Source organism: Paroedura picta, chromosome 10 (genome assembly GCF_049243985.1).
Source record: "Paroedura picta isolate Pp20150507F chromosome 10, Ppicta_v3.0, whole genome shotgun sequence".
Classification (NCBI taxonomy): domain Eukaryota; kingdom Metazoa; phylum Chordata; class Lepidosauria; order Squamata; family Gekkonidae; genus Paroedura; species Paroedura picta.
The window spans coordinates 33,025,811-33,048,131 of NC_135378.1; the positions used below are offsets into that span (position 1 = coordinate 33,025,811).

The 22,321-nt window shown below is 47.4% G+C and overlaps 1 protein-coding gene and 1 long non-coding RNA gene across 2 annotated transcripts in view; one reads left to right on the top strand and one right to left on the bottom strand.

Annotated features, from left to right (window-relative positions):
- Positions 1-3,081, bottom strand: part of SGCZ (sarcoglycan zeta) — a 629,523-nt gene extending 626,442 nt beyond the window's left edge. Inside the window, exon 1 of the mRNA XM_077302072.1 lies at positions 2,156-3,081. Coding sequence (XP_077158187.1) covers positions 2,156-2,194 — 39 coding nt within the window. The 5' untranslated portion in view covers positions 2,195-3,081. The remainder of the gene's footprint in view (positions 1-2,155) is intronic.
- Positions 1,890-5,099, top strand: LOC143819915 (uncharacterized). Its single transcript, XR_013225157.1, has 2 exons — positions 1,890-2,176; positions 3,734-5,099. It is a non-coding gene; the product is annotated as an uncharacterized LOC143819915 (long non-coding RNA).
- Positions 5,100-22,321: the final 17,222 nt, after the last annotated feature.

Here is a 22,321-nt window from a genome sequence, read left to right on the forward strand (position 1 = left end):
ACGATGGCACATCGGTGAGAGAGAGCCCAGTTTCAGGTTTTCTCAGAACTTTTGAGGGGCAACATGATTTCCACTCCTTCTCACATTGTCCTCAACAGAAGCAGTTCGATCCCAGTCTAGTAGCCTCTTTGAGACTCTGGCAAAACTTTCTCTGTGATCCCAAATGATATCATAGCTCCTGGTGAGGGGGGAGAGATGTTGGATCTGCACCAGGATGGGAACAGTTTGGAGTTTAACCCTCCGACAACTACCATTAAAAAAACAAACTTCAATTGGCATCTCACAAACAGGTATATGCTTTCACTTCTCCAGCCTGGACTTGCTGCTAATGTTTTGGATAACTCTGGGCACAGTCCTTGATGCTTTTTTAAAACTCTGGAGTAAGTCAGGTTGCTTCTGTAGATCTTACTTGGGGGGCAAAGGACACTGCTGGAAAAGTGGGCAATAAGGGGATGCACTGTTTGGGAATGAAATGACCAAAAAGAAAACCAAAACCCTCCCTGCCAGTGTTTGAGGAAACAGACAATCTTTTAGAAGAATGACCCAATAGCACCACAACAAAACAAAATCTGAGTCCAGTGGCACCTTTAAGACATGCAAAGATTTATTCAAGGCATGAGCTTTTGAGTGCAAGCACTCTTCAGCACCAGAAAGAGAAAGAGGATTCTTTTGCAGCAGGGATTGGAATGGAGCAAAGTGTGTGTGCCGGCTGCTGGGCCCTTTCTCTTTCTGTGCAGGCCTCAACAGAGCTACTTCTTTCTAAGTGGACTGAAGCCAGTGGGCTTAGAAAGATGTCACTCTGCTTCAGATGCACTGTGAGTATCTCTACTCCCAGGGTGCAGCGGTTTTTAAAGGGGCAATGCAGAAGACCCCCCTTCCTCCTTTAGTTAAGCTGTTCCTCATTCCTGCTGACGTCCTCCATGCCATCATTTTCTCCCTTACCCCCTTTCCTCTCAACCATCCCCCTAACTACTCTCACATAGCTCTCAATTTTTCTCTTTTCCCTGCCATTGCTCCCTGCCTAGGATCCCTCTGCCTGTTTTGACTGCCGACCTTGTTCCCCAGGCACCCCCCCAACTGCAGGAAACAAGTTCTAAACCAGCAAGCTTGGTGGTGGTGGTGGTGGTGGAGGAGAGCAACCGCTGCACCGCGCATGCTCCGAGCTCTCCAGCATTCCCCTGAAGAAAGAAGGAGACCCAAAAGAAAGAGAAAACCAGACGGGGAAACTTAAGGTCCTTCATTGCCAGGATCCAAGCACAAAGTTTTATCTTCTCCTTTCCGCCGCCCCAATTGTGTGGCCGGGCTGCATTCCAGCAATAAATAAATAAATGCATTAAATAAATAAAACAAATCACTGGTCCTTTTCTTCTCGCTCTTAAGTTGTTAGCATTTGGCAGTTTATGAGTGTGTGCGTGCACTTAAGATATTCTGGCTTCGGTACAGGAGTGCTCCCCAAACATGACAGTCGAGAAAACAGACTTTGGGTTGGCTGTGATCTGGTAGGGGCACCCCACAGATCAGCAGTCGCGACACCGATTCTCATGAGTAGGGGGCTCCTGGACCCTGAGCAATAAAAATATGTTTGTTTGTTTGTTTGTTTGTTTTTTAAGGAGGGGTGGAAAAGCGGGGGAAGGAGCGAAGTTCTGACCTGAGGGGGGGGGGGGCAAGTAACTTAAGAAATGGAGGGATGGGGGGGAGTCGCTTGGATTCTTCTCCAAAGGTGTGCGATCGGCACAAACGGAGTGCGCTGTCCGAAGTGCTGATGTAACTGACCAAAAGAACCAGGCTACATTATTCTCATCATAATTATTATTATATATCCAATATGCAGCAAGCAGTAGGCATCATTTGCAACCCAGCCGGGATTCCGTGTCCTGGGTTCCCCACAGCGACCCTCCTTCCTTCTTTCCCCCTCCCCTCCGCGTTGCCCGCCGGGCTTCTCCCTCCAGCCCCTCCTCCTTTCCCTTCTTCTCCGCCGGGGGCCGGGGGCCCGAGTCAAGCGCCTCCATCCCCACCAGTTCCCCAGCCCCAGACCGCGCCTCGAACTCCTTCGGGCAGCGCGAAAGAAACGAAGAGAACCATTCGGCGACCATCAAAGATCTCTGCCATCCACTCGCTCGCGGCTCTGCACAGCCCCGGCGAGGCGAACACGTACCTTGAGCTCTTCAATGTCCAGGTCGGGTGATCTTTCCATAGAACGGAATTAAACGGAGGTGGGAGGAGGGGAGGGGAGGGAAGGGGGACACCCGAGATAGAAGTTGTGCCAATTTCTTTTGGGGGTGGGGTGGGGGGATGGGGGGTGGGGATGATCTAGACTCTCAGTTTCCAGCCTAAAGTCAGTCTTGTCCTCCAAGCCCTGGCAGCTCTTGTCAATTTCATTCTCCGGCAATCACGCCTCCGTGGGTTCCAAAGCGACAAATAAAATGTAGTCAAGAGGATAATAATATTCCCTTCCCCTCCCTTCGGTCTCTCTCTCTCTTTCTCTCTCTTTCTGTGTCTCCCTCTTGGGAGGGGACCAAAAAAAAATCTCTCCCTTTCCGAAGAGCGCGACAGGTGCTCTTTCCTCCCGAGGAGCCCCCGGATCTCGTCCTGGAGCGAGGCTGTGGGTGGGCTGGAGAGGGAGCCCAAAGGCGCTGGGCGCAAAGACGCGCGTTGCCTCTCTCGCTGCCGCCGCCGCCGCCGCTGCTTGGGCGAGAGCGGAGCTCTAGCAGCAACCAGCCGCTCGCTGCCTCCGAAGGCGAAAAGCGCCGGCTGCCCTGGACGGCATCAATGCAGCAAAACGGCCGGCGACTCGCTCCCGCTCGCCGGCGCCGGCGTGGGTCTGGCCAGAGAGAAGCCCTCGGCTCGCCTGCATGCCGAAGCGAAGCCCGCCCCCCTCCGGGAGCCCGAGACGCCCGCCGCGATCACTTTCCCCCGGCAGGCGGTTGATGCCCCCCGAGCCGCGTCCTGCATAGACTCCCCCTTCCCCGAGGGCTCGGCTGAAGGGATCCGGCCGCCGCTGGAACGGAAGGCGCGCGGAAGAAGAGGGCGGCGGGGGGGGGGGGAGGCTGGAAGATAATAAAGTCCGTCGGGAATGCTCTCCCTTGAAGGTTATGCTAAAAAGAGTTGGGGGGGGGGGCGGGAGAGAGAGAGAGAGAGAGGAGGTTTCTCTTGCAGCGAGAGCGAGCGAGGGAAGGAGGGGGAGCGGAGCGGAGAGTCGGGGCGGGCGGGGGAGAAGAGAGCTCGCCTGTGTTACTGTCCTTCACCACCAGGTGCCTGACTTCCCTCCTCTCTCCTCTCCCGGCCAGCGCGGAGGGGATTTTCTCTCATCTGTCAAAAGGCAACATTTCCTTTCTCGGCAAATACAAGCCTCCCCTCTCTTCTCCCTCCCTCCCGCTCTCTCTCTCTCTCTCTCTCCCACCCCCCCTCACCCGACCTCCCCGGGTCCTAAAGTCCGCCACGCGGAGGCAGCTATTTCGGGAGCCTTCCCCGTGGGCAGCCCCGGGAAACGCAGCCCCGCTCCTCGATGTGGGGGCGCCGCTGGGAATGCGGAGAGCGCGAAGGGGGAGCCCCGCATGCGAGGGTCTCCGAGAGTTGCGCTGAAAAGCCTCGACCAAGGGCTGGCCTCCGTAGCCGGCAGACACCCCCCCCCCCATTTTTTTTTTTTTTTTAATCTCTTGCCTCTTTTATGAATTGAACAGAAATGCAGAGTTTGGTCGTTTAAATATGCTTTTATTCATTTTTTTTTTTTTAGAAAGCCTCTGTATGCTTTCCTAACACCTACCTCGGATCATCATTTTAAACATTTGATTCTCGGGAATCGTTTCCCTGCTGGTCAAAAGGAAAGGTCGTGGCAAGGCAGGGGTGCGATCGGAGAGTCCCTCTCGCCGGAGGTTCCTATCCAGATGTGGATCCGGGAGAGCTAGAAAGCTGTAGCTTCTCGGTGCGGAGGAATTGATTCTGCCCAAGCCACTTCTCGCTGTCTGCCACCTGCAGATTTCCAAATAAAACATCCCTTTTTTAAGGGGGCGGAGGGGGGAAAGAAGACAATTCTGATCTGCTGCCTTCAAAGCGCATCGGCTCCTGTCCCCGCGCAGAGTCTACAGTGCTCCACGAATGTGTTCTTTTCCAGGGCATCATTAGCCTGTCTGGCCACATTTCTATATGGGTTTGTGGATCCTCTCAGAGCTCACTTTGAATCGGAGGACTGCTTATTCATGTCTACCTCCTGGGGGGTTTCAGTCATATTTGTAATTCAGGAAGGAACGAGGCTTGCACATTCTTAGCTTGGAATTAAAGAGAAAGTGGCTTCGGAGAGTGACAGAACCAATCACAGGCTTCCGTCAAGCATTCTGGAACCGTGGAATTAGAATCTGCGGGGTCAAGTTCTCGGGTGGTGCCAATTGTAGAGGTGGCTCAGATGGTGTGATAAGATTGTGCATTAGGCTATCATTCACCCCCCCCCAAAAAAAGGGGGGGATTCCTGGCCTGTACATTAAGCTCCCCCCCCCCTTGTGCATGTCAAGGGATAAGGATGACCTTGAACAGCTTGTCATTCGCTGTGATAGCCAAATGAGACCTTTGGATTCAAAGGCAGGAGGCCACAGGTCGGATCCAGCATGGCCAGTCTCATGTCCTTAAGAATCTTTCTCTGTGACATGTTAAACATTACCATGGGGGGGGGGGGCAGAAAAGATTGACCAGGGATTCAGGGTCAGAGTTGTGACTCCCTTCTCCATTGATTTCCAGAAGACTGAAAACCCTTTTGCATGCTTACACTGTTTCCTAGTAGCTCCTCAGAAGTGTAACTCACACCCTGAGCATTTGGCCTTTCTGTTATCGGATATGAATCCTTTGATTAGTGATAGTGTATTGCCATTTGAACAGGCTGCAATGAAAATTCAAGCCAAACTTATCAGAGAATTGATGTTTTTAACCTTTTAGAGCTTGATATCTACTGGATCTGACTTTGTTTATATTGTTTTATTATTTTATCAGATAGTGATTGTATATTATTGTATATATATTGCAATAGCCTTTGGCTATAAACAATAAAATCCATCCATCCATCCATCCATCCATTCATTCTGTGCATTTGAAAATAAAAGTATGGATCAGGATTCATGTAGTCCATGATTTGTTTCCTAACAGAGGCCAACCAGAGGCCACTGTGGAGCTCAGGAACCGGGCTCAAGAGCAACCATCTCCCCTCTCTCCCTTGTCCCTTGCATTTTTAATGCATCTGTTCTGCCAGGAACTCAGGGAGCTATCAGCCATACATACTTATCCTTACCACAACTCAGTGAGGTACATTAAGCCAAGAGTGTGTGGCTGGCCCATGACCCTCCCAAGTGGGAAATGGAAATGTGTAGACTTGAACCTCATTCTCCCAGGTCTTAGTCCAACACTAAGACCACTACACCACACCAACTGTCTGCCAATCCTCCTATCCCAGAAGTAAAATGGATCTATTTTGTTGATTTATGAAATGTATATGCACCCTTTCTAATGTCCTGCTCAGGGTGGCATATGAATCAGAACAATACCATCTTTAACCACTCCTAGCGAAGCAGATTAAATAAAGCAGTAAGGGCCCCGAGGGTGGGCCCTCTCCGGGATTAGGAAGGGTGCCGATAGGCCCCGTCCCCTGAACTGACAATCGGAGGACCCAATCGGCAGGCGCTTTGCGCCTGCCAATTGGGCCCTTCGATTGTCAGTCCAGCGGCAAGGGACCAATTGCGCAATTGGTCCCTTGCCGCCAGACTGACAAATCGGGAGGCGCTTTACAGCTCACGATCCGCCCCCCTCCAATGTTGGCCGCCTTCCCACGATCGCCGCCATTTGCTCCGTTGCGGCCGACACAAGCGGCCGCCCGCGGAGCCGGGACACTCTGGCGGCACCCACAAGACGCGGCACCAACGGGCGGCCCCAAGAGGCAGCGTCCGCCAGCGGCAAGAGGCCGGAGCGGTGGGTGGGCCTCAGACGCGGTAGCAAGAGCCGCTGCCCGGCGCACACAGCCATTGCAAGCGCCGAGAGGCGGCAGCAACAGCCCCGGCGAGAGCCGCCCAGTGGCAGCTGGCAGCGGTGGCAGCACCGGCGGTGCCATGGAACAGCCCGACCGCACTCTCTCGCCAGCCCACCTTCGACGCTGACACAGGCCGCTGCTGACACAAGCTTCGGACCCGCCGTGAGATCAACGCCAACATCTGCTGCCTCGCCGCCACGCACACTGGTAGGCTGCGGCACGCCCATGACACAGGAGGCCGGCCTCGCCTGCGGGGGTGTGTGTGTGTGTGTGGGAAGGCTGCCAGGTGCCCCAGGAAGGGTCTGACGTCCGCTAGCGCCTGCTGTATTTCCAGTACAGTACAAAGAAGTAAAAAAAAAAAATACTTATTTACTAGTAAATTAATAAATTATCAACTTAAGAACAAAAGAAACTTTTAAAAACAAGCAAGGCAAGAGTGAAGAAACAGATATGTTCCTAGTGGGGACCTCATCCAACCAGAAGAAGAGGAGCCTTCTGTACCTGGCTTTACCTCAGGCTTTTCATAGAGTTGGAAGGGATGTCCAGGGGATCTCCCCTGTACAATGCAGGAACTCACAACTACCTGTCTATCCACAGGGACCACAATTTCATCTACCAACAATCTCCAGACTCCAGCCTGTCCTGGAGGAAATTCACCTACTATCCCACAGTGGTGATTAGCAATTCCCTAGGTATGCAAGGAAGGGCCACAAGAGACAAACACTGGAACATCCCTTCCTGCTCACCCACTCACAATTTGCCTAAGTTCATAAAATCAGCATTTTTCTACCTCTAAGTGGCTTACAGTGACCTTCCCTTCCTCTCTGTGAGGTAGGTGGGGCAGAGATTGTTCTGAAAGAACCGTGACTGGCCCAAGGTCACTCAGCAGGTTTCATATGGAGGAGTGGGGAACCAAACCCAATTCTTTGGATTAGAGTCCACTGCTTTTAAACACTACACCATGCTTTCTCTCTTGAGAGACCACTTTGTTCATAGGGAGTAAACACATGGAATATTGGGATAAACACATGGGATAAATTAAACACTTGCTTCTTCTGTGAGCGCAAAATTTTACATTGCTCACAATCCTCCATTTAAATAAAGGCCTCCACACTCTACTTGATTGGGTCCATGGAAGCAGAACAAGATGACAAGGGAAAACTTGGCGGGCTTGTAAAATGCTCCATTCTCTCCATTGACTCTGGAAACTCCAACTAGACCAGAGTACAACAGATCAGGTCCGGTGCTCTCCCAACTGCATTGGTTCCAGATTGGAGACTGAATCCAGTTCAAGGTTTTGAGTCTTGCTTTCAGAGCCCTAAATGGTCTGGGACCCTCATACCTATGGGGCCACCTTTTCCTCTATACACTTCCCCCCACCCTGGACTATCTGGGTCTAAGTCAATCTAAGAATCCCTGGCCCTAAAGAGACCTAAAACTGGCCTCAATCAGTGAAATGCTTTGCCTGAGGAGATCAGGGCCCTCCCAGACCATAAGCAATTGCATAAGGTCTGCAAACTCAGCTGTTCTGCCAAGTCTATGGTTGAGGCCAGGTATAAACATCTAGATCAGTCCGGGGACTGGTACCGGGCTGTGGATCAGTCGGTACTGGGCTGCGGCTCATCCTCATCCTCCTCCCTGGCTGCTGTCTTGGGGGCTGCCCTGCCACTCTGTCACCGGCTCACCTTTGGTGCTCTCCAGCAGCTGCCACAGCTGGGGCTTCCCCTCGGCGTGGCACTCTGCAGCTGCTGCTGGCAGTGCCCCCCAGTGGGTGGCGGGAAGTCAGGGGCACCAGCGGGAAAGCAAGAGGGGCAGGGGCTCAGGCGGTGGCAACGTCCCTCAGAAAAAGACTACCCCCCGCCCGGGCCTCAGTAAAATTGACAAGCGTTGACCGGTCCCCGGTGATATAAAGGTTGGGGACCACTGATCTAGATACCGACCTCCCTGCCTGAGAACCCATCCACCACCACCAGCCCCTCCAAGCTCTAAGCAATCTCAGAAAGGGGCAAATTATGATCTCAAGGAGGCAGTTTTATTGTTTTTGATGTTTTTTATATATGTATATTTTAAAGTTGGTTGTTACCTACCATGACCCAACCATAGAAAGGTTGGATAGAAATTTTTAAAAATTGTTGTTATTGTTACTATGATCATGGCACCCAGCAGTGCAATTTTCTTGTGTTCACTTTCCTAAGGCATCTCTTCTCCACAAAGACTCAGTGCGGCCTTTCTTCTACCTCACTGGAACAGGAGCTGCTTCAGAAAAACCCCAAAGGCCTTACCTTTTGTGTTGGAAGTTGCTGCCTTAGTCACAGAATCACAGAATCACAGAATCATAGAGTTGGAAGGGGCCATACAGGCCATCTAGTCCAACCCCCTGCTCAACGCAGGATTAGCCCTAAGCATCCTAAAGCATCCCAGAAAAGTCCGTATCCAACCTTTGCTTGAAGACTGCCAGTGAGGGGGAGTTCACCACCTCCTTAGGCAGCCTATTCCACTGCTGAACTACTCTGATTATAAATTTTTTTCCTGATATCTAGCCTATATCGTTGTACTTGTAGTTTAAACTTTAAACCCATTACTGCGCATCCTTTCCTCTGCAGCCAACGGAAACAGCATTCTGCCCTCCTCTAAGTGACAACCTTTCAAATACTTAAAGAGGGCTATCATGTCCCCTCTCAACCTCCTTTTCTCCAGGCTGAACATTCCCAAGTCCCTCAACCTATCTTCATAGGGCTTGGTCCCTTGGCCCCAGATCATCCTCGTCGCTCTCCTCTGTACCCTTTCAATTTTATGGACTGTGCTTGATTAGAAACATACTACATTCTGTGGCCGGCCTCATTTTGTTGTGGCAGCCATTTTGTAGTGATGCCATTTTGTAATGCTGTCAAAATTTGTGACTGCTCACAAATTTAACAAGCTTGGGAACCCCTGTCTGGATCATGGAGGTTTTGTCCTTTCTGGTTGAAAATTGAGCAGAGGGCTGAGGGGTACAATCTCTGAGCCTTTGATTGCAAGGAAGTTACAGGAAGGAATTCATTTCCCACTGAAACCACTGGTCATAGCCCCCAAATGAATGACTCCTCACATGACATAATGATATGATAGAATCCACTGAAACTTTTGACTCAATAAAATGGGTTGATCAAAACACTGACACACTAATTTCTGTGCAGATGCATATTATATTTATTCTACTTTGTAGTAGCCAGTCGATTTCCCTGGGTTACCATAATGCCTAGGAGTAAAAGAATGCTGCTTTATTCACAGTCACCATTCAGAATTGTTTTCCACTGGGATTTTCAATGTCTGGCTCCCCCCAAAAGTAAAAATGCATAGAGGACAATTTAGAGTTAATTCCTCAAAGTGTTTAAATACACTATGCACACAAGAGCTTCTTCTTAGAGAAATAATATTAGCTTGTATTTTCACATGAAAAGGGAACTTGACTTTCTGAGCTGCTTTCTCTCTTAGTTTGGAAGCTCTCTGAGAAGTGAAATCAGCAAGAGTATCTGGCAAATGCCTTGTTTTTTAGTTGAAGCTTGGCTCTCCGAGGAACAACAGTTCGTCATGGAAGCTGCTGCTAGCCCTTTGCATGCATAAATTATTTCTTCCTTCGGTGCTACAGATATCTGAGGGCATAATCAAGCCTTAGTGCTGGAGGGAGATACTTTTGTTCTAAGGAACGGAGCCTGGAATGAAGCCATTCTGCTTAATCTTTGCGAGACATTCCGCTGCAACTTTGAAAAGAGAGCTGCTATATGGCTTCTGTGTGCCTCTCTGATTCTTCCCCATGCTGCAGATTTCTTTAAATACCTCAGGGCAGGCAACTGTTCCCACAGACATTTTCAGCTTCTTCTAATTTTCCTTAAAACACACACCACCGGTAACGCTGGATTGTTTGGGGCATGTGGGGGGCGGGATGCTTTGCGGAGTCACCATGAATGTCCCAGCTTGTCTCGCAAATTCTTGCCAAAGGCACAGCTCCCTTTCCATGAAATTCTTCTTGAATAAGAGTCTGTCTCATAAACCAGACACTCACCCACAACTGCAAACATGCAAAGGACGAGGATAGGAGGCAGCATAATGAAGAGGTCAGAGTACTGGATGCAACCAGGAAAACTGTGTTAAATGCCTTCCTCCCCCCCCCCCCCAACCAAATGTGAGGAATAACTGAGTGACAGTAACTGCCCTGCTGTTCCTGTGCTCATGCTTGGCTCCATCACCCACTTAGGGTGAGGTTCTACTAGCCCCAGCAGGCATGAAATCTGGGTTGGTGAAAGTGGAGGACAAAGTTGCTGGGCTCCATCTCCCCTATCTTATTGGTCAGGGAAGTATAGGCAGGTAAGTTTTTCAGGTTGTCATCGGAAAACCCTCATCTCAACCAAGGGTGCTCAGGTCACTCACAACATTTGGTTTAATAAAATCAGAGTCCAGTAGCACCTTTAAGAACAACAAAGATTTATTCAGGGTGTGAGCTGTCTGTGCTTGCACTGGAAAGCTCACACCCTGAATAAATATTTGTTGGTCTTAAAGGTGCTACTGGACTATGATATTATGATGCTACCTCAGACCAACACGGCTACCCATTTGAATCTAACATTTGGTTTAGAATCCATTGGACAGCTGAGATCAGCACACTGGAATGTCTGAGAAACTATTTAGATCTGAACAGTTCATTTTTAAAAAACCAAACTGTGCATACATGCTATGATCCTGTTTTCCCGTGACACCTTTCTTCCCTTTTCCCCATCATTTCTGTCCCTCTCATCCTCTGGGTGACACATTCTTTCAATATAAAAAAAGCATTTTATTTTTCAGTTAGGGATTTATAAGTGTCTCCTTGCATCCCTTAAAAATACCTGAAGGTGGTCTTTAATGATAACATTTATTTATTTTATTTTACTTCAGTGGCAGTCTGCCTTTCTTCCCAATAGGAAGAAGCCAAGAACATTCTCCTCTCTTTCATTTTATCCTCACAACAAACCTGTGGGATCGGTCAGGCCGTGTGAGTGTGATTGGTCCAAGGTCACCCAGCAAACTTCCATAGCAGGTTTAAACCTGGGCCTCCTGGATCCTAGTCTACTACATAATACTGTCTCAGAATCAGTGACTTACAGAAGTGAGCTGTCTCCCTACATCTTTTCAAACAGCCTCATGGCGATCAATAATGGCAAAAGGGGAAAGAATTGTCCAGTTCTATAACAATTCACAGTCACTTAGGGGTGCAAACACCCAGGTGGGGCTCAGAGGTCTTCTGCTATTATAGCTGATCTTTGGACAATCTCACTGCACTGCACCCTGACCGAGTCAGGCAGCATCTTGCTTGGGTGAGTTGTGAGTGGCCCAAGGAAATCAGCACCTGAGACTTTGGGAAGGCAGGAGTGTTGCCAGGCCCCTTGAAGCTGCTGGCAGAAGATTGGGGGGGGGGTGCATTCTGGGAGGGGGAGGAGCACTGCAAATTGGCATGACATGTTGACATCAGCCAGAAGTAACATCATGGGTGAGAGCACTCTGGCTTTTGGGAAACAACTCTGGTAAAATTAGCTTTAGTCATAGAGTTTTTCCCAAAAACTAGAGTGCTGCCCCCAACCCCGCCTACCAGCCTGTACCACTTCTAGGTGATGCCAGCATGTCATGTTAATCTGTGGCGTTCTTCCAGATTGGAAGGGGTTTGCAGGGGGGAGAGGTGTGTCCTAAAACCAAGGGATCCCTGCCTTTACCAGGGGATCGGGCAACCCTACAAGGCAGGCTTTACAGAAAGTGGCTGGCCAGTCTGCTAGGGGTCAGAGCCTCTTTGTGCCCTGCCAGCTCTGGCACCCATGGGAATCACCTAGGGGCACTTAAGTGGTGGCCATCCCTACCGTTTTGATGACTGAAACCAGCTGTGCAAATGTCCAGGTTTGTTTTCAAATATGGCTCATTTTAAGAAATTTTAGCTTGAATTTTCTAGGAGTTTTGTGTGTGGTGGGGAGAAGGGCAGAGATGATAAGATCCATGTCAGCATGGGGCTGAAGCTGGAGTAGGCTTTCTTGTTTGCTGTGAAAAAATACAGATGATCTATGTAATACAAGTTCACTAGTAAAATATGAATATCTGGATCCTTCTGTCTTTTTGTGGCAGCACGGTGACTATAGCACAGCTATCCCCTTGACAAGGCAAACCTGCTAGTGCCTAGAAACCCATCCTTATATCATCTGGGGATAATTGGTTACCTTGTCACAGATGTGCAACTGCATGGGGATGATCCCAGAACCAATCTCTCCATGTCTAGATGAGACCAAACTCCATGGGTCTATAACGGCAACATTGCATAACAAATCTGTATCCAGACACCTACTAAAATTATTAACAGATTGCATGTCAACGGCACAGTGCTAGGAGAAAGAAGCAAGGAGTATTGTATCAATGTAACGTGTTTGTGATGAGGGTAGGTGACAATTAATTTGTTAGAAGTGTGTGGGAAGTTAGAAAAAGCAGACTGAACTGGAAGGAGGCCAAACTCCCAGCCTCCTTTGCAAACAGGAACTTCTGATCCTCCCATGTATTTCAGTGACTGTAAAACTATTGAGCAATCTCAAACTTCCAGCAAAACAATTTCTCTTTATTTATACTCATATGGGATGCATCACAGGCCCTAGAGCTGCTGTAATATGAACGATCTTTTGTGTGCATGATTCAGAAACAGATGAAGAGTGTCCTCCAGGGGGCATCAGAGGAGATGTATATTTAGCTTAGTTAGCTTAAGAACCTCCTGAAGTTTTAAAATACTTTCCTTCATTGTCCTGATTGGCTCATTTGGAAACTTGCTGTTCCTTTGAGCATACTTCCACCTTGCTTGGCTCCAGAGCAGACTGAATGAGCAGGGCAGTTAGAAAGCATTCTCTCCTCTTTTGAGTTAATTACTCTTTTCAGCATCCTGGTGCCTTCCTTCACCCCTTTGCATATTTAAACTCTGCCAATAGGGGCTACTTCCAATCCTGTTTTGAATTCAGGGGGGATGCCCTGGTATAATATTTAAAATCATAGACCTCGATTTGTGATCTTTTATTTAAGCCAAGAATATGTGTGTCTAACAGCTGATAAGAAATGATTATAAGTGAGCTGGTGGCAGTAGCAAATCATATATCCGTAGCTAAACTTGCCAACTGTCACCCTGGAGAGAGAGCATTCCTGTTCCTTTAAAAGCTCTGAATGAGAATGTCACTGTGGTTTCTTCTGCCCAGTTCTTCCATTTATCCTGTTCATCCACCCTCTCGTCCAGCTGTTCTGACCAGTTGGATTTTACCTTTAGATCAGAGCAGCTGTAGAACAGAGGACATGCAAAGTGATGGATAGAGCAGGAGAGAGAAACTAAAGAAGTTTAGTCTATTTAGTTGTTTCAGAAGCTCCAAAGGGGTAGCATAGTTTCAGAAGCTCCAAAGGGGTAGAAACCTCTGGTTTCACAGCAAGCCCCCTACCTGCCACCACTAAAGCTAAACCTGCCACCTCCACCTACTTCACAGAGTGTCTGTTGTGGGGAGAGGAAGGGAAGCAGAGATGGTAAGCAGCTCTGAGACTCCTTCAGACAGTGAAAACTGAGGTATAAAAACCCAACTCCTCTTCTTCTATTACAACTGATCTCTTCTTCTATTGCAACTGGGTTTCACCAGTTTATCTGGGGAAAGTGGCCTCTTTGGAAGGTAGACTTTACAATGTTACACTCCATTGAAATTCCTTGCACAAAACCCCCTCAGGCCACATCCTCTCAAATCTCCAGGTATTTTCCAGCGTGGAATTGACAACCCTAAGTCCAAGACTGTGGAAAACCCAAGGAACTCTAGTGGAACTCATATCAAGATGGAAGTTTATAGGGAACAAGCCTCAGATCATAGAACTAAACTATCTCCCATTGTTCCCAGATCTACCTAGAGCAGGAACACCCTTCTGGTCCAGTACAAAGTCTTAATGTGACAAATCTTTAACAGTATACATGGGCTAGAACAGGGGTAGTCAAACTGTGGCTCTCCAGATGTCCATGGACTACAATTCCCATGAGTCCCTGCCAGCAAACCCTGGCAGGGGCTCATGGAAATTGTAGTCCACGGACATCCGGAGGGCCACAGTTTGACTACCCCTGCTAGAACCATGGGATCCATGAACTACTCCTGTGTCATCCTGACATCTCTCATATTACTTCAGCACCTACATCTCTGAGGGTCAGCATAGTGCAATGGTTAAGAGTGGCAGCTTCTAATCAGGAGAACCAGGTTCGATTCCCTGCTCTTCCACATGCAGCCAGCTGGGTGACCTTGGGCCAGTCACAGTTCTCTCAGTGCTCTCACCACTCCACCAACCTCACAAGGCGTCTGTGGTGGGGAGAGGAATGGGAAGGCAACTATAAGCCTCTTTGAGTCTCCTTCAGGTAGTGATAAGTGGGGTACAACACCCCCCCCCCCCAGGTTTTCTTCTCTTTTTACAATCATTGTTGCCCTGTGCACAATGATTCTGATCCCTTTGTGAGATGTCAAGGTTTGTAATCTGGACACCCGGCTTCAGTATCTTTTACCCTCAGCATTAAACATCAAAAGAAAACACTGATGGGATCATTTGCATTTCAGAAAGGCTCCAGTCCTTGTCAGCACGCACTAGAAACATACATGCTTGCCACATTTGTGATATTCAGCAGGGTTCCCCCTCCCTTTCTTTTTTTCTTCCAGGATTAGGCTCGAAGAGTAGCTGCTCTCTTCAGAAACATCTGACAATGAAAGGAAATGGTGCTTTAAGTTGACGATGACTGTGTGAAGTGAGGAGACGTCCACTGGGGACCAGGCTGAGTAGCTGCCTCTTAATCTTTGAATCCTAAAAAGAGCAGCCCAACTGCATGCTGATTTGCATTGAGATTTTGCAGCTGCATTAATGAAAGGCTGTCCTCACAACCGGCACAGACCGCAACGCTTGATAAAAAACGAGAGCCAAAGCAATGGTTTGAAATATCTGTTGACTTTAAGTCACAAGATTTTAATGGTTGTCACTGGACATGTCCTCTTTTCATGTCTACCCGTTCATTTGGATTCAGGCACTGAATGAGTGTTGCTCAAATTGCTGATCTCTGAAGCACATTCCCATTTCAAAATAATCCATTTTAATCATTTATATAGGGCTGGATCCTTTGGAAATTGATTGATGGTGTTGAATAATATTGTTTATTCTCTTCATATAGAAAATTGGGGGAAATTGCAATAGTTTGAAGAAAATAGGGGGTTGCATACCCATTATGCGCAATATAACAAATTAGGAGCAAAGCCCATTGTATCCAAGAATACAACGGGCACTAGAGCTTGGCAGTGGGAAGAGGAAGGGGAGGAGTTGTCCAGTCTGTACCGGCATGGGGTTGAATGTGTGTGTTGTGTGGGAGGTTGTGGTGGCAAATGAGGGCAAGGGTGTGGAGATACGGGTGTCAATAATGTTCGTTGCGTGTGGGAGAGGATTGACCTTTCGGAATTGTGGCACAGTGGTTACAGATGAGCTTTCCAGAGCCATGTCTTCAGATATGTGAAGGGAAAATCAGACTGGAGACTCTTCTTAGGGGAAGATTACATGGCAACCAATTTCCCCCAGTTCTGCGTCATTTCCCTTGTGTGAATTAGGCCACAGACACCGAAATGCCCCTCTGCTCTAATACACATGGGGTAGTCACAGTACACAGGTGTCCACCCTGTTCCTTCTTTTCCATTTTTTCACAGTTGATAAAATGTTATGTGCCCACATGCTACTTTCATGGTTGCTCTTTAGAAGAACGGATTTTTGTACCCTGTTGTTTACTATCCAAAGGAGTCTCAAAGTGGTTTACGAACACCTTTTCTATTCGTCTCCCCACAATAGTCAACCTGTGAGGTACGTGGGGCTGTGAGAGGTCTGAGAAAACTGGGAATGGGCTGCAGTGACCCAGCAGGCCTCAAGTGTCTCAAAGCATTTTCCAATTGTCTTCCCTTTCTCTCCCCATAGCAGACTCCCCATGAAGGAGGTGGGGTAGAGAGCCTCACATTGAAGCTGGCAACCCTAAGAGGAAGAGTCTCTGTGCACAGCAGTCTTGACCTTAGTAAGGTTTTTATACTGATGTTTTATTTGCCAGGCCAAGGTTGAAAAAGTGATTGCAGTTCCCATGCGTTTCCAGCCGTTTACTTGTCCACTATTTACAGTTTCAGGCTGTAAATATTTATTTAGATCTTCCTGCATTTTCCAGACTCACAGGACTGATGCTGGTCTGCCTGTGTGGACCCCAGAATACAAACAGTTGATGGTAAGGGCTGGCCATAGCCCATAGCCCAGGAGGGACACACCTGCACCACTCCCTCCCAACTGCAGGCAAAAATGGCTCCTTTGAAGGCTGGACTCTGAGGCATTGTACGATTTTGAAGTCCCACCTCCAAACCTCTGGGAATATTTCCAACACAGGGGTAGCCAACCTCCAGGTGGGGCCTGGAGAGCTCCTGGAATTACAGCTCACCTGCAGAGTATAAAGATCAGCTTCCCAGGTAGAAAGGGCTACTTTGGGCTGGGTTGTGGTAGAGAAGAAACATTTAAGGCCTCCGACACAGGTTGTTGTTGAACTGAAAGACTTGAGGCCTACTGCACAGGGTTGTTGTGCAAATGAAACAGGAGACAAAAGAACCAGTTTCTTCTGCAGAATAACACTGTGCAGTGGCCTCAAATCCGCAGAGAGTTGCAAAGAAGAAAGACACATAGCTTGGCTGTGTCTAACCTCCAGCCACAGCAGTATTTTAAGTGAGAAGGGGCTTTTCTGTGGCTTCCCTGTCAGCCAACGGTTTGGCAGAAGGGGAAAGTTCCCCACCCTCAAAAGGAATGTCCTCAGGCTCCCCTTCGTTGCTCTTGGAAATGCCTTCCTCCCCTCAGTCAGGGCCTGTCAGACGCTCCTTCAGGGCAGGCTTGAAGGGAGGGGGAGGGGGAGCACTCTGCAGCCTCCTGCCAGCTCTGTCAGGGTTCTGAGGCAAAGTTACAGTTGAACATGACAGTTAGGGCAGCCTTGGGGTGAAAAGGGCTGGCGCAGCCTGTGTTCTCATCCCCCTTGGCAGCCCTACTGACCTCCTCTCCCTGCGGTGGTCAGGGGCAGACTGGCAGCGATGTCTCCAGATTGCCCCTGGCTGGGCTGACTGAATGTAATTTTGGTCTGTCCTGGTGAGGGACCAATCGGAAGGCGCTTTGCGCCTTCCGATTGGCCCCTCGACTTGTCAGTCCGGGTCCAAGTGGCAAATTGTTGCATCCCCCATCCCGGATTGAGCCCATCCCAACACTCCTTACTGTTTTATTAAGAGGGACAGATGTTCACCGCTCAAGAAATGTGTCCTCAAATGGGTTGTTACTACAGGAATACCAAATTTCATTTAATCATTCAGTGTTTGTAAGCTAGGTCTGATCATTTCCAATATGCTGAGGTACATATTTGTGCTGTGATTAACAGATTTAACACCATTTCTAAACCATTTTCTTGTAGTACATCTTTGAGAGGGAGAAAATGATCAAATTACTTTCAGGTCCAGAATTTCTGTGTACACATCCTTCCTCTCTAATCATTAAATACCACCAACAGATAATTATCAAAATCATATATGTGCATGAGTGTGTATGAGTGCACTGTCTCTCTCTGCCTGCTTGCCTTTTGGTCTTTCCTCATATATCATGTTCAGCATCAGTCAAATAGTAGTTGCAAGAAATTTTCTTTGCTTTCTGTCAAGATCCGGCAGAAATCTCTATTGACTGAAGGAGGGGCCAATTTCCACAGATTCACCTTCTCTTGTGTCTTACAGTGGGGTTCCTTCTCATGCTCTTCCCAGGTCTTCCATCTCAGCATTTGGGGGAGCATTTGGGATTGCAATGGAAAGAGGAGGAAAGTAGGAGAGGAAAGTCTTGCTGGACCCAGCCTACAGGATATAGCCCAGCCAATGGTAAGCATCTCCTATGAGACTATTGGTATGAACAGGAGAATTAATAGGCACTTAAATTGCAATTGAACTTAACGTATCAGCTTAACCCTGGATTTGGCCACTTACATGTAAATTTCAGATCAAAACCTTTTGAATGTTATTGGGCCAGCAATGAGAAAACCCACCACGAGCCAGTTTGGGAGTGACGGGTTATAAATCAAATAAATAAACAAACAAACAAACAAACAATATTACTGCTTGGCCCTTATGAGCCATTGACCAGGTTCTAAGGTGGGTAGGGGGGAATTGTTGAATGATCAATGGTGGGTAAGACCCATTTTCACTGACCCATCAGGACAACTTGCTTTATCTCTCTCTTCTACATTTTTCTCAATACTTGTGCTTCAGTTTTGAAACAACTGGATAGAGAAAAAAAATGCAGCCTTAAGCCTCAGGAATACACTGAGTAGATCATTTATATTTTACCTCCCTTTTCTGATAACTTCTGATAGTCAGGATACCCTTTTGTCTAAATTAAAATTGGGGGTATGCTTCACTCATACTTCAAACTGATTAGGCTTCCTTTATCAAGATTTCACAGATGAAAAAATATACAGAGCTTCTTGTGTGCTTATAATACTTCTATTATCACTCTCAAGATCACTGCCTGAACCTCTCACCCTGTCACCCACTACTATACATTGCTGGAAGCACTTCTCCCCCTGCTATGTGCTGTTTTCATTTACTCAGCAATAATGTTGTTCTGGCTTCTAGAGAAGGTACATACTAACTAACCATAACTGACCTCCCTCCCTCCCTCCCTCCTTTCTTTCTTTCTTTCTTTCTTTCTTTCTTTCTTTCTTTCTTTCTTTCTTTCTTTCTTTCTTTCTTTCTTTCTTTCTTTCTTTCTTTCTTTCTTTCTTTCTTTCTTTCTCCTTCCTTCCTTCCTTCTTTTAATTTCTACAACCACCCCTCCCAGCATAACTGGCTCAGGGTGGCTTACGGCATTTAAAATCATACAACATTTGCATTATCCATAATATAACAATAAAACAATAATATTCAGTATAAAATCCAGACCACTAGTTGCTTCTCACATTCAGGAGGTGAGTTGGGGGGTGGGCAGTAGATATGATGTCTTCATTGGCACCAACTGACATCCAGCAGAAAAGCTCCATCTTGCAGGCCCTGTGGAACTGAATCAGTTCCGACAGTGCCCTCAGCTCTTCTGGGAGTTCATTCCACAAGGTAGGGGCCAGGACAGAGAAGGCCTTGGCCCTGGTTGAGGTCAACTCTACCTTTCTAGGCCCAAGAATCACCAGTATGTGGGTGCTGGCCAAACAAAGTGCTGTTTGGAGATGGGGATAGTCAGCTAGGTGTTCCCTCACTTACACCAGGTCCAGACAGCAAATGGCCTTAAAGGTTAATGTCAACACTTTGAACTTTATGAGGAATTCCACTGGAAACCACTGCAGCTGTCTATGGACTGGCTTAACATGGGTCCTCCAAGATGTTCTAGTGAGGACCTGAGCTGCTGCTTTCTGGATCATTTGCAGTTTTCGGATCAGGGTCAAGGACAGGCCTGTGTACAGTGAGTTGCAGTAGTCTAGCCTGGAAGTGACTGTCACATGGATCACTGTGACTAAGTGCTCTGAAGCCAGAGGGGGCACCAATAGCTTGAATTGGTGAAGGTGGGAAGATGCCAGCTGTGCTACCTTAGTGACCTGAGCCTCCATCGAGAGGGAGGCATCAAAGTTCACATCCAAATTCCTAGCAAACTGTGCAGCATTAAGCTGCACACAGTCTAGGCGAGGCAAGTATGCTTTCTCACCCAGTCCTTCTCAACTCAGCCACAGGACCTCCATCTTGGAAGAGTTGAGTTTCAGGTGACTCTGCCTGAGCCAGTGACTAGCAAATGTTTCCAGGGGAGAATTGGGATGGCCATCCAACAAGAGATAGAGCCCAGTGTCATTGGCATACTAGTCCCCAAGTCCAAACCCCAGACCAGTTGGGAAAGAGGGTGCATTAAGATATTAAATATGGGGAATGGAAGAGGACCTGTGGTACTCCACAAGGGAGTTGGCAGTGTTGCAATTGGTTCTCCCCCACAGCAAACCTCTGTCTGCAACCCTGGAGAAAAGAAATCAGCCACTGCAAGGCTGCCCCCCTGTATTCCAGCATCAGTGAGGTGGCAAGCAAGGAGTTCATGTTCTGCCACACTGGACACTGCATGAGCAGCACCAGAGGTTGTCCACTAGGGCAACCACAGCCATCTCTACCTGTGGCCAGGATGGAAACCAGACTGGAATGGATCAAGGACCAAAGCTTCATCTAGGTATGCTAAGAGCAGGTCTACAGCAGCACTTTCAACCACCTTCCCCAGAAATGCAAAATGTGTTAAAGGTCAGTAATTGGCTGGGTCCTTCAGTAGAAGTCATACCACCACCTCTTTTAGTTCCCTGTGGACTGCCATTCTACATATTTATAAGGAAGAAAAGAAAAAAATAGGGAGGTGTATATCTGTAGCTAGACATTATAAAAGGCACTGGCATGACACTGTACCTGAAATTACATTTCCTCTAAATGTGCCTTATCAACACCTGATATATCCTAATTGCGCAGTAACTGCCTCAGATCATTTTGTGTATTCACTTATATCCCAAGAGGGACAAAAGCACTTCTCAACACAAAAATATAAAGTATAATAATACAGCAGAAACAAATTAACAGAACTCAGGGCGGGAGGAGGAAAACCTTTCCCTCTCCTTCTCTCATTATCCAGGACATCTTCCTGCTGGGTCTCAGCTTTGACTTTCAGACTAAGAACCTTTCGGAAGAGCAACTTGGCTCTTGTCCTTTTGCTCACACCCTGGCTTTCCCAGGCTGTAAGTACCCACAACCAGGAAGGAGAAAACTCAGCCTGGATCTTATAAACTGCCAGCTATCTTCCCACAGTTCCTTCTCTTGCTGAAGAAGGATGATAGTTAGTCACACCAGGAATTTCCTATAACTTCTTGGCTTTGCTGTTCAGCTTACAGGGTCCCGGTGGACCACAGCCCTAGAAGGCTACTAACAACGAGCAAACCCAGGCCAAAGTCAGCCAGCCACTCAGCCATTTATTGCGTTCCTTAACCAATACAAAACCAATATACATTAACAATCATAGTTAAAATTATGAAGTATATAGTTCAAATATTAAAACATATTCATATAAACTATTTTAGAATTAATAAAAGTTATATAAGAGAATAAAATCTTATCCATCCTAACCTCAGTTGCCATGTACAGAGTACCTGATTTTACAAATCTGAGCATGAAATCTGGCATGGCTCCAAGCAATTGTTACTACTGTTCCCAAATTGCTGCCCAATGAAGAACACAACAGGGGGGTTCCAGAAGTAGACAGGACTTTATTGCAATAAAGGGGATCTCAGTGGCAAAGACCAGAGTCACAAAGTCATTAACAATGCAATGTGAATAGCAACTTTTAGACATGCACAGATGTCTTTTGATGATTGCATATATACGTCCTTCATATCTATATAAGCACATTTTGTCAAGTATGCGTATAACTTGCCCTTAGGTGAATTTTTTATGATTTTCTGTAGACTTAGCAAAAACAAACGTTGCAAAAATAGCTCATCTTCCTCCTTCAATAGTTCTGCTTATTCAGTGATGTTGCCAAATAACTTGTCCTCTTACCCACTTCACCACAGTCACATTCTGTTTTGCACAGTAACCTTTTACACAATAGCTGAAATGAGTTAAAGCCGAAGTTAGCCTGTAAACTCAATCTTTGTACTTCTTAAAATGGCCTTAGCCTTGTCAGTCTTGCTAGCTTGCCTATCATTTGGCCTTCAGCAGCATGATCATCAGTGTCAATATATCAATTGCCTCCTCCTGCTTTGCCACCAATTTGCAGCAGGAAGGACTTGGTGAGCACCACAGAGCTGTGTTCCCTGCGGCACTGGCTTATAGTACCATAGGAGCTGCTTAGCTTGATTTATCCCAGGGATATTTCAATTCACCATTTCCTACAGAAGGGGCTTCAAATACCAGAGTAAGAATAGTTCTTACAGAATTGAGGATGTCTTCTCTCATAGTATCCCTCCAATTCTCTTGAGATCATTCATAATTCTTATGAACATCTCCACCCTCTCAAGTAGGGGAAGGGAGTACCACAGTAGTATCAGCAGTGAAAGCTTGCCTGAAGAGTTTCAGTTGGCATCTCCTTTCTGGAGGCAAGCAAGTGAAAACTTCTTGTGTCCCCCTTCCCATGTAGTGTTGCCAACTCCAGAAGACTTTTGCTACCTGGTGACCAACTTTCCATTTCTTCTGAACAATACCCTAGAGTCAACCCTCCATGGTGAATTGATTTCTGTAGTCTAGAGGT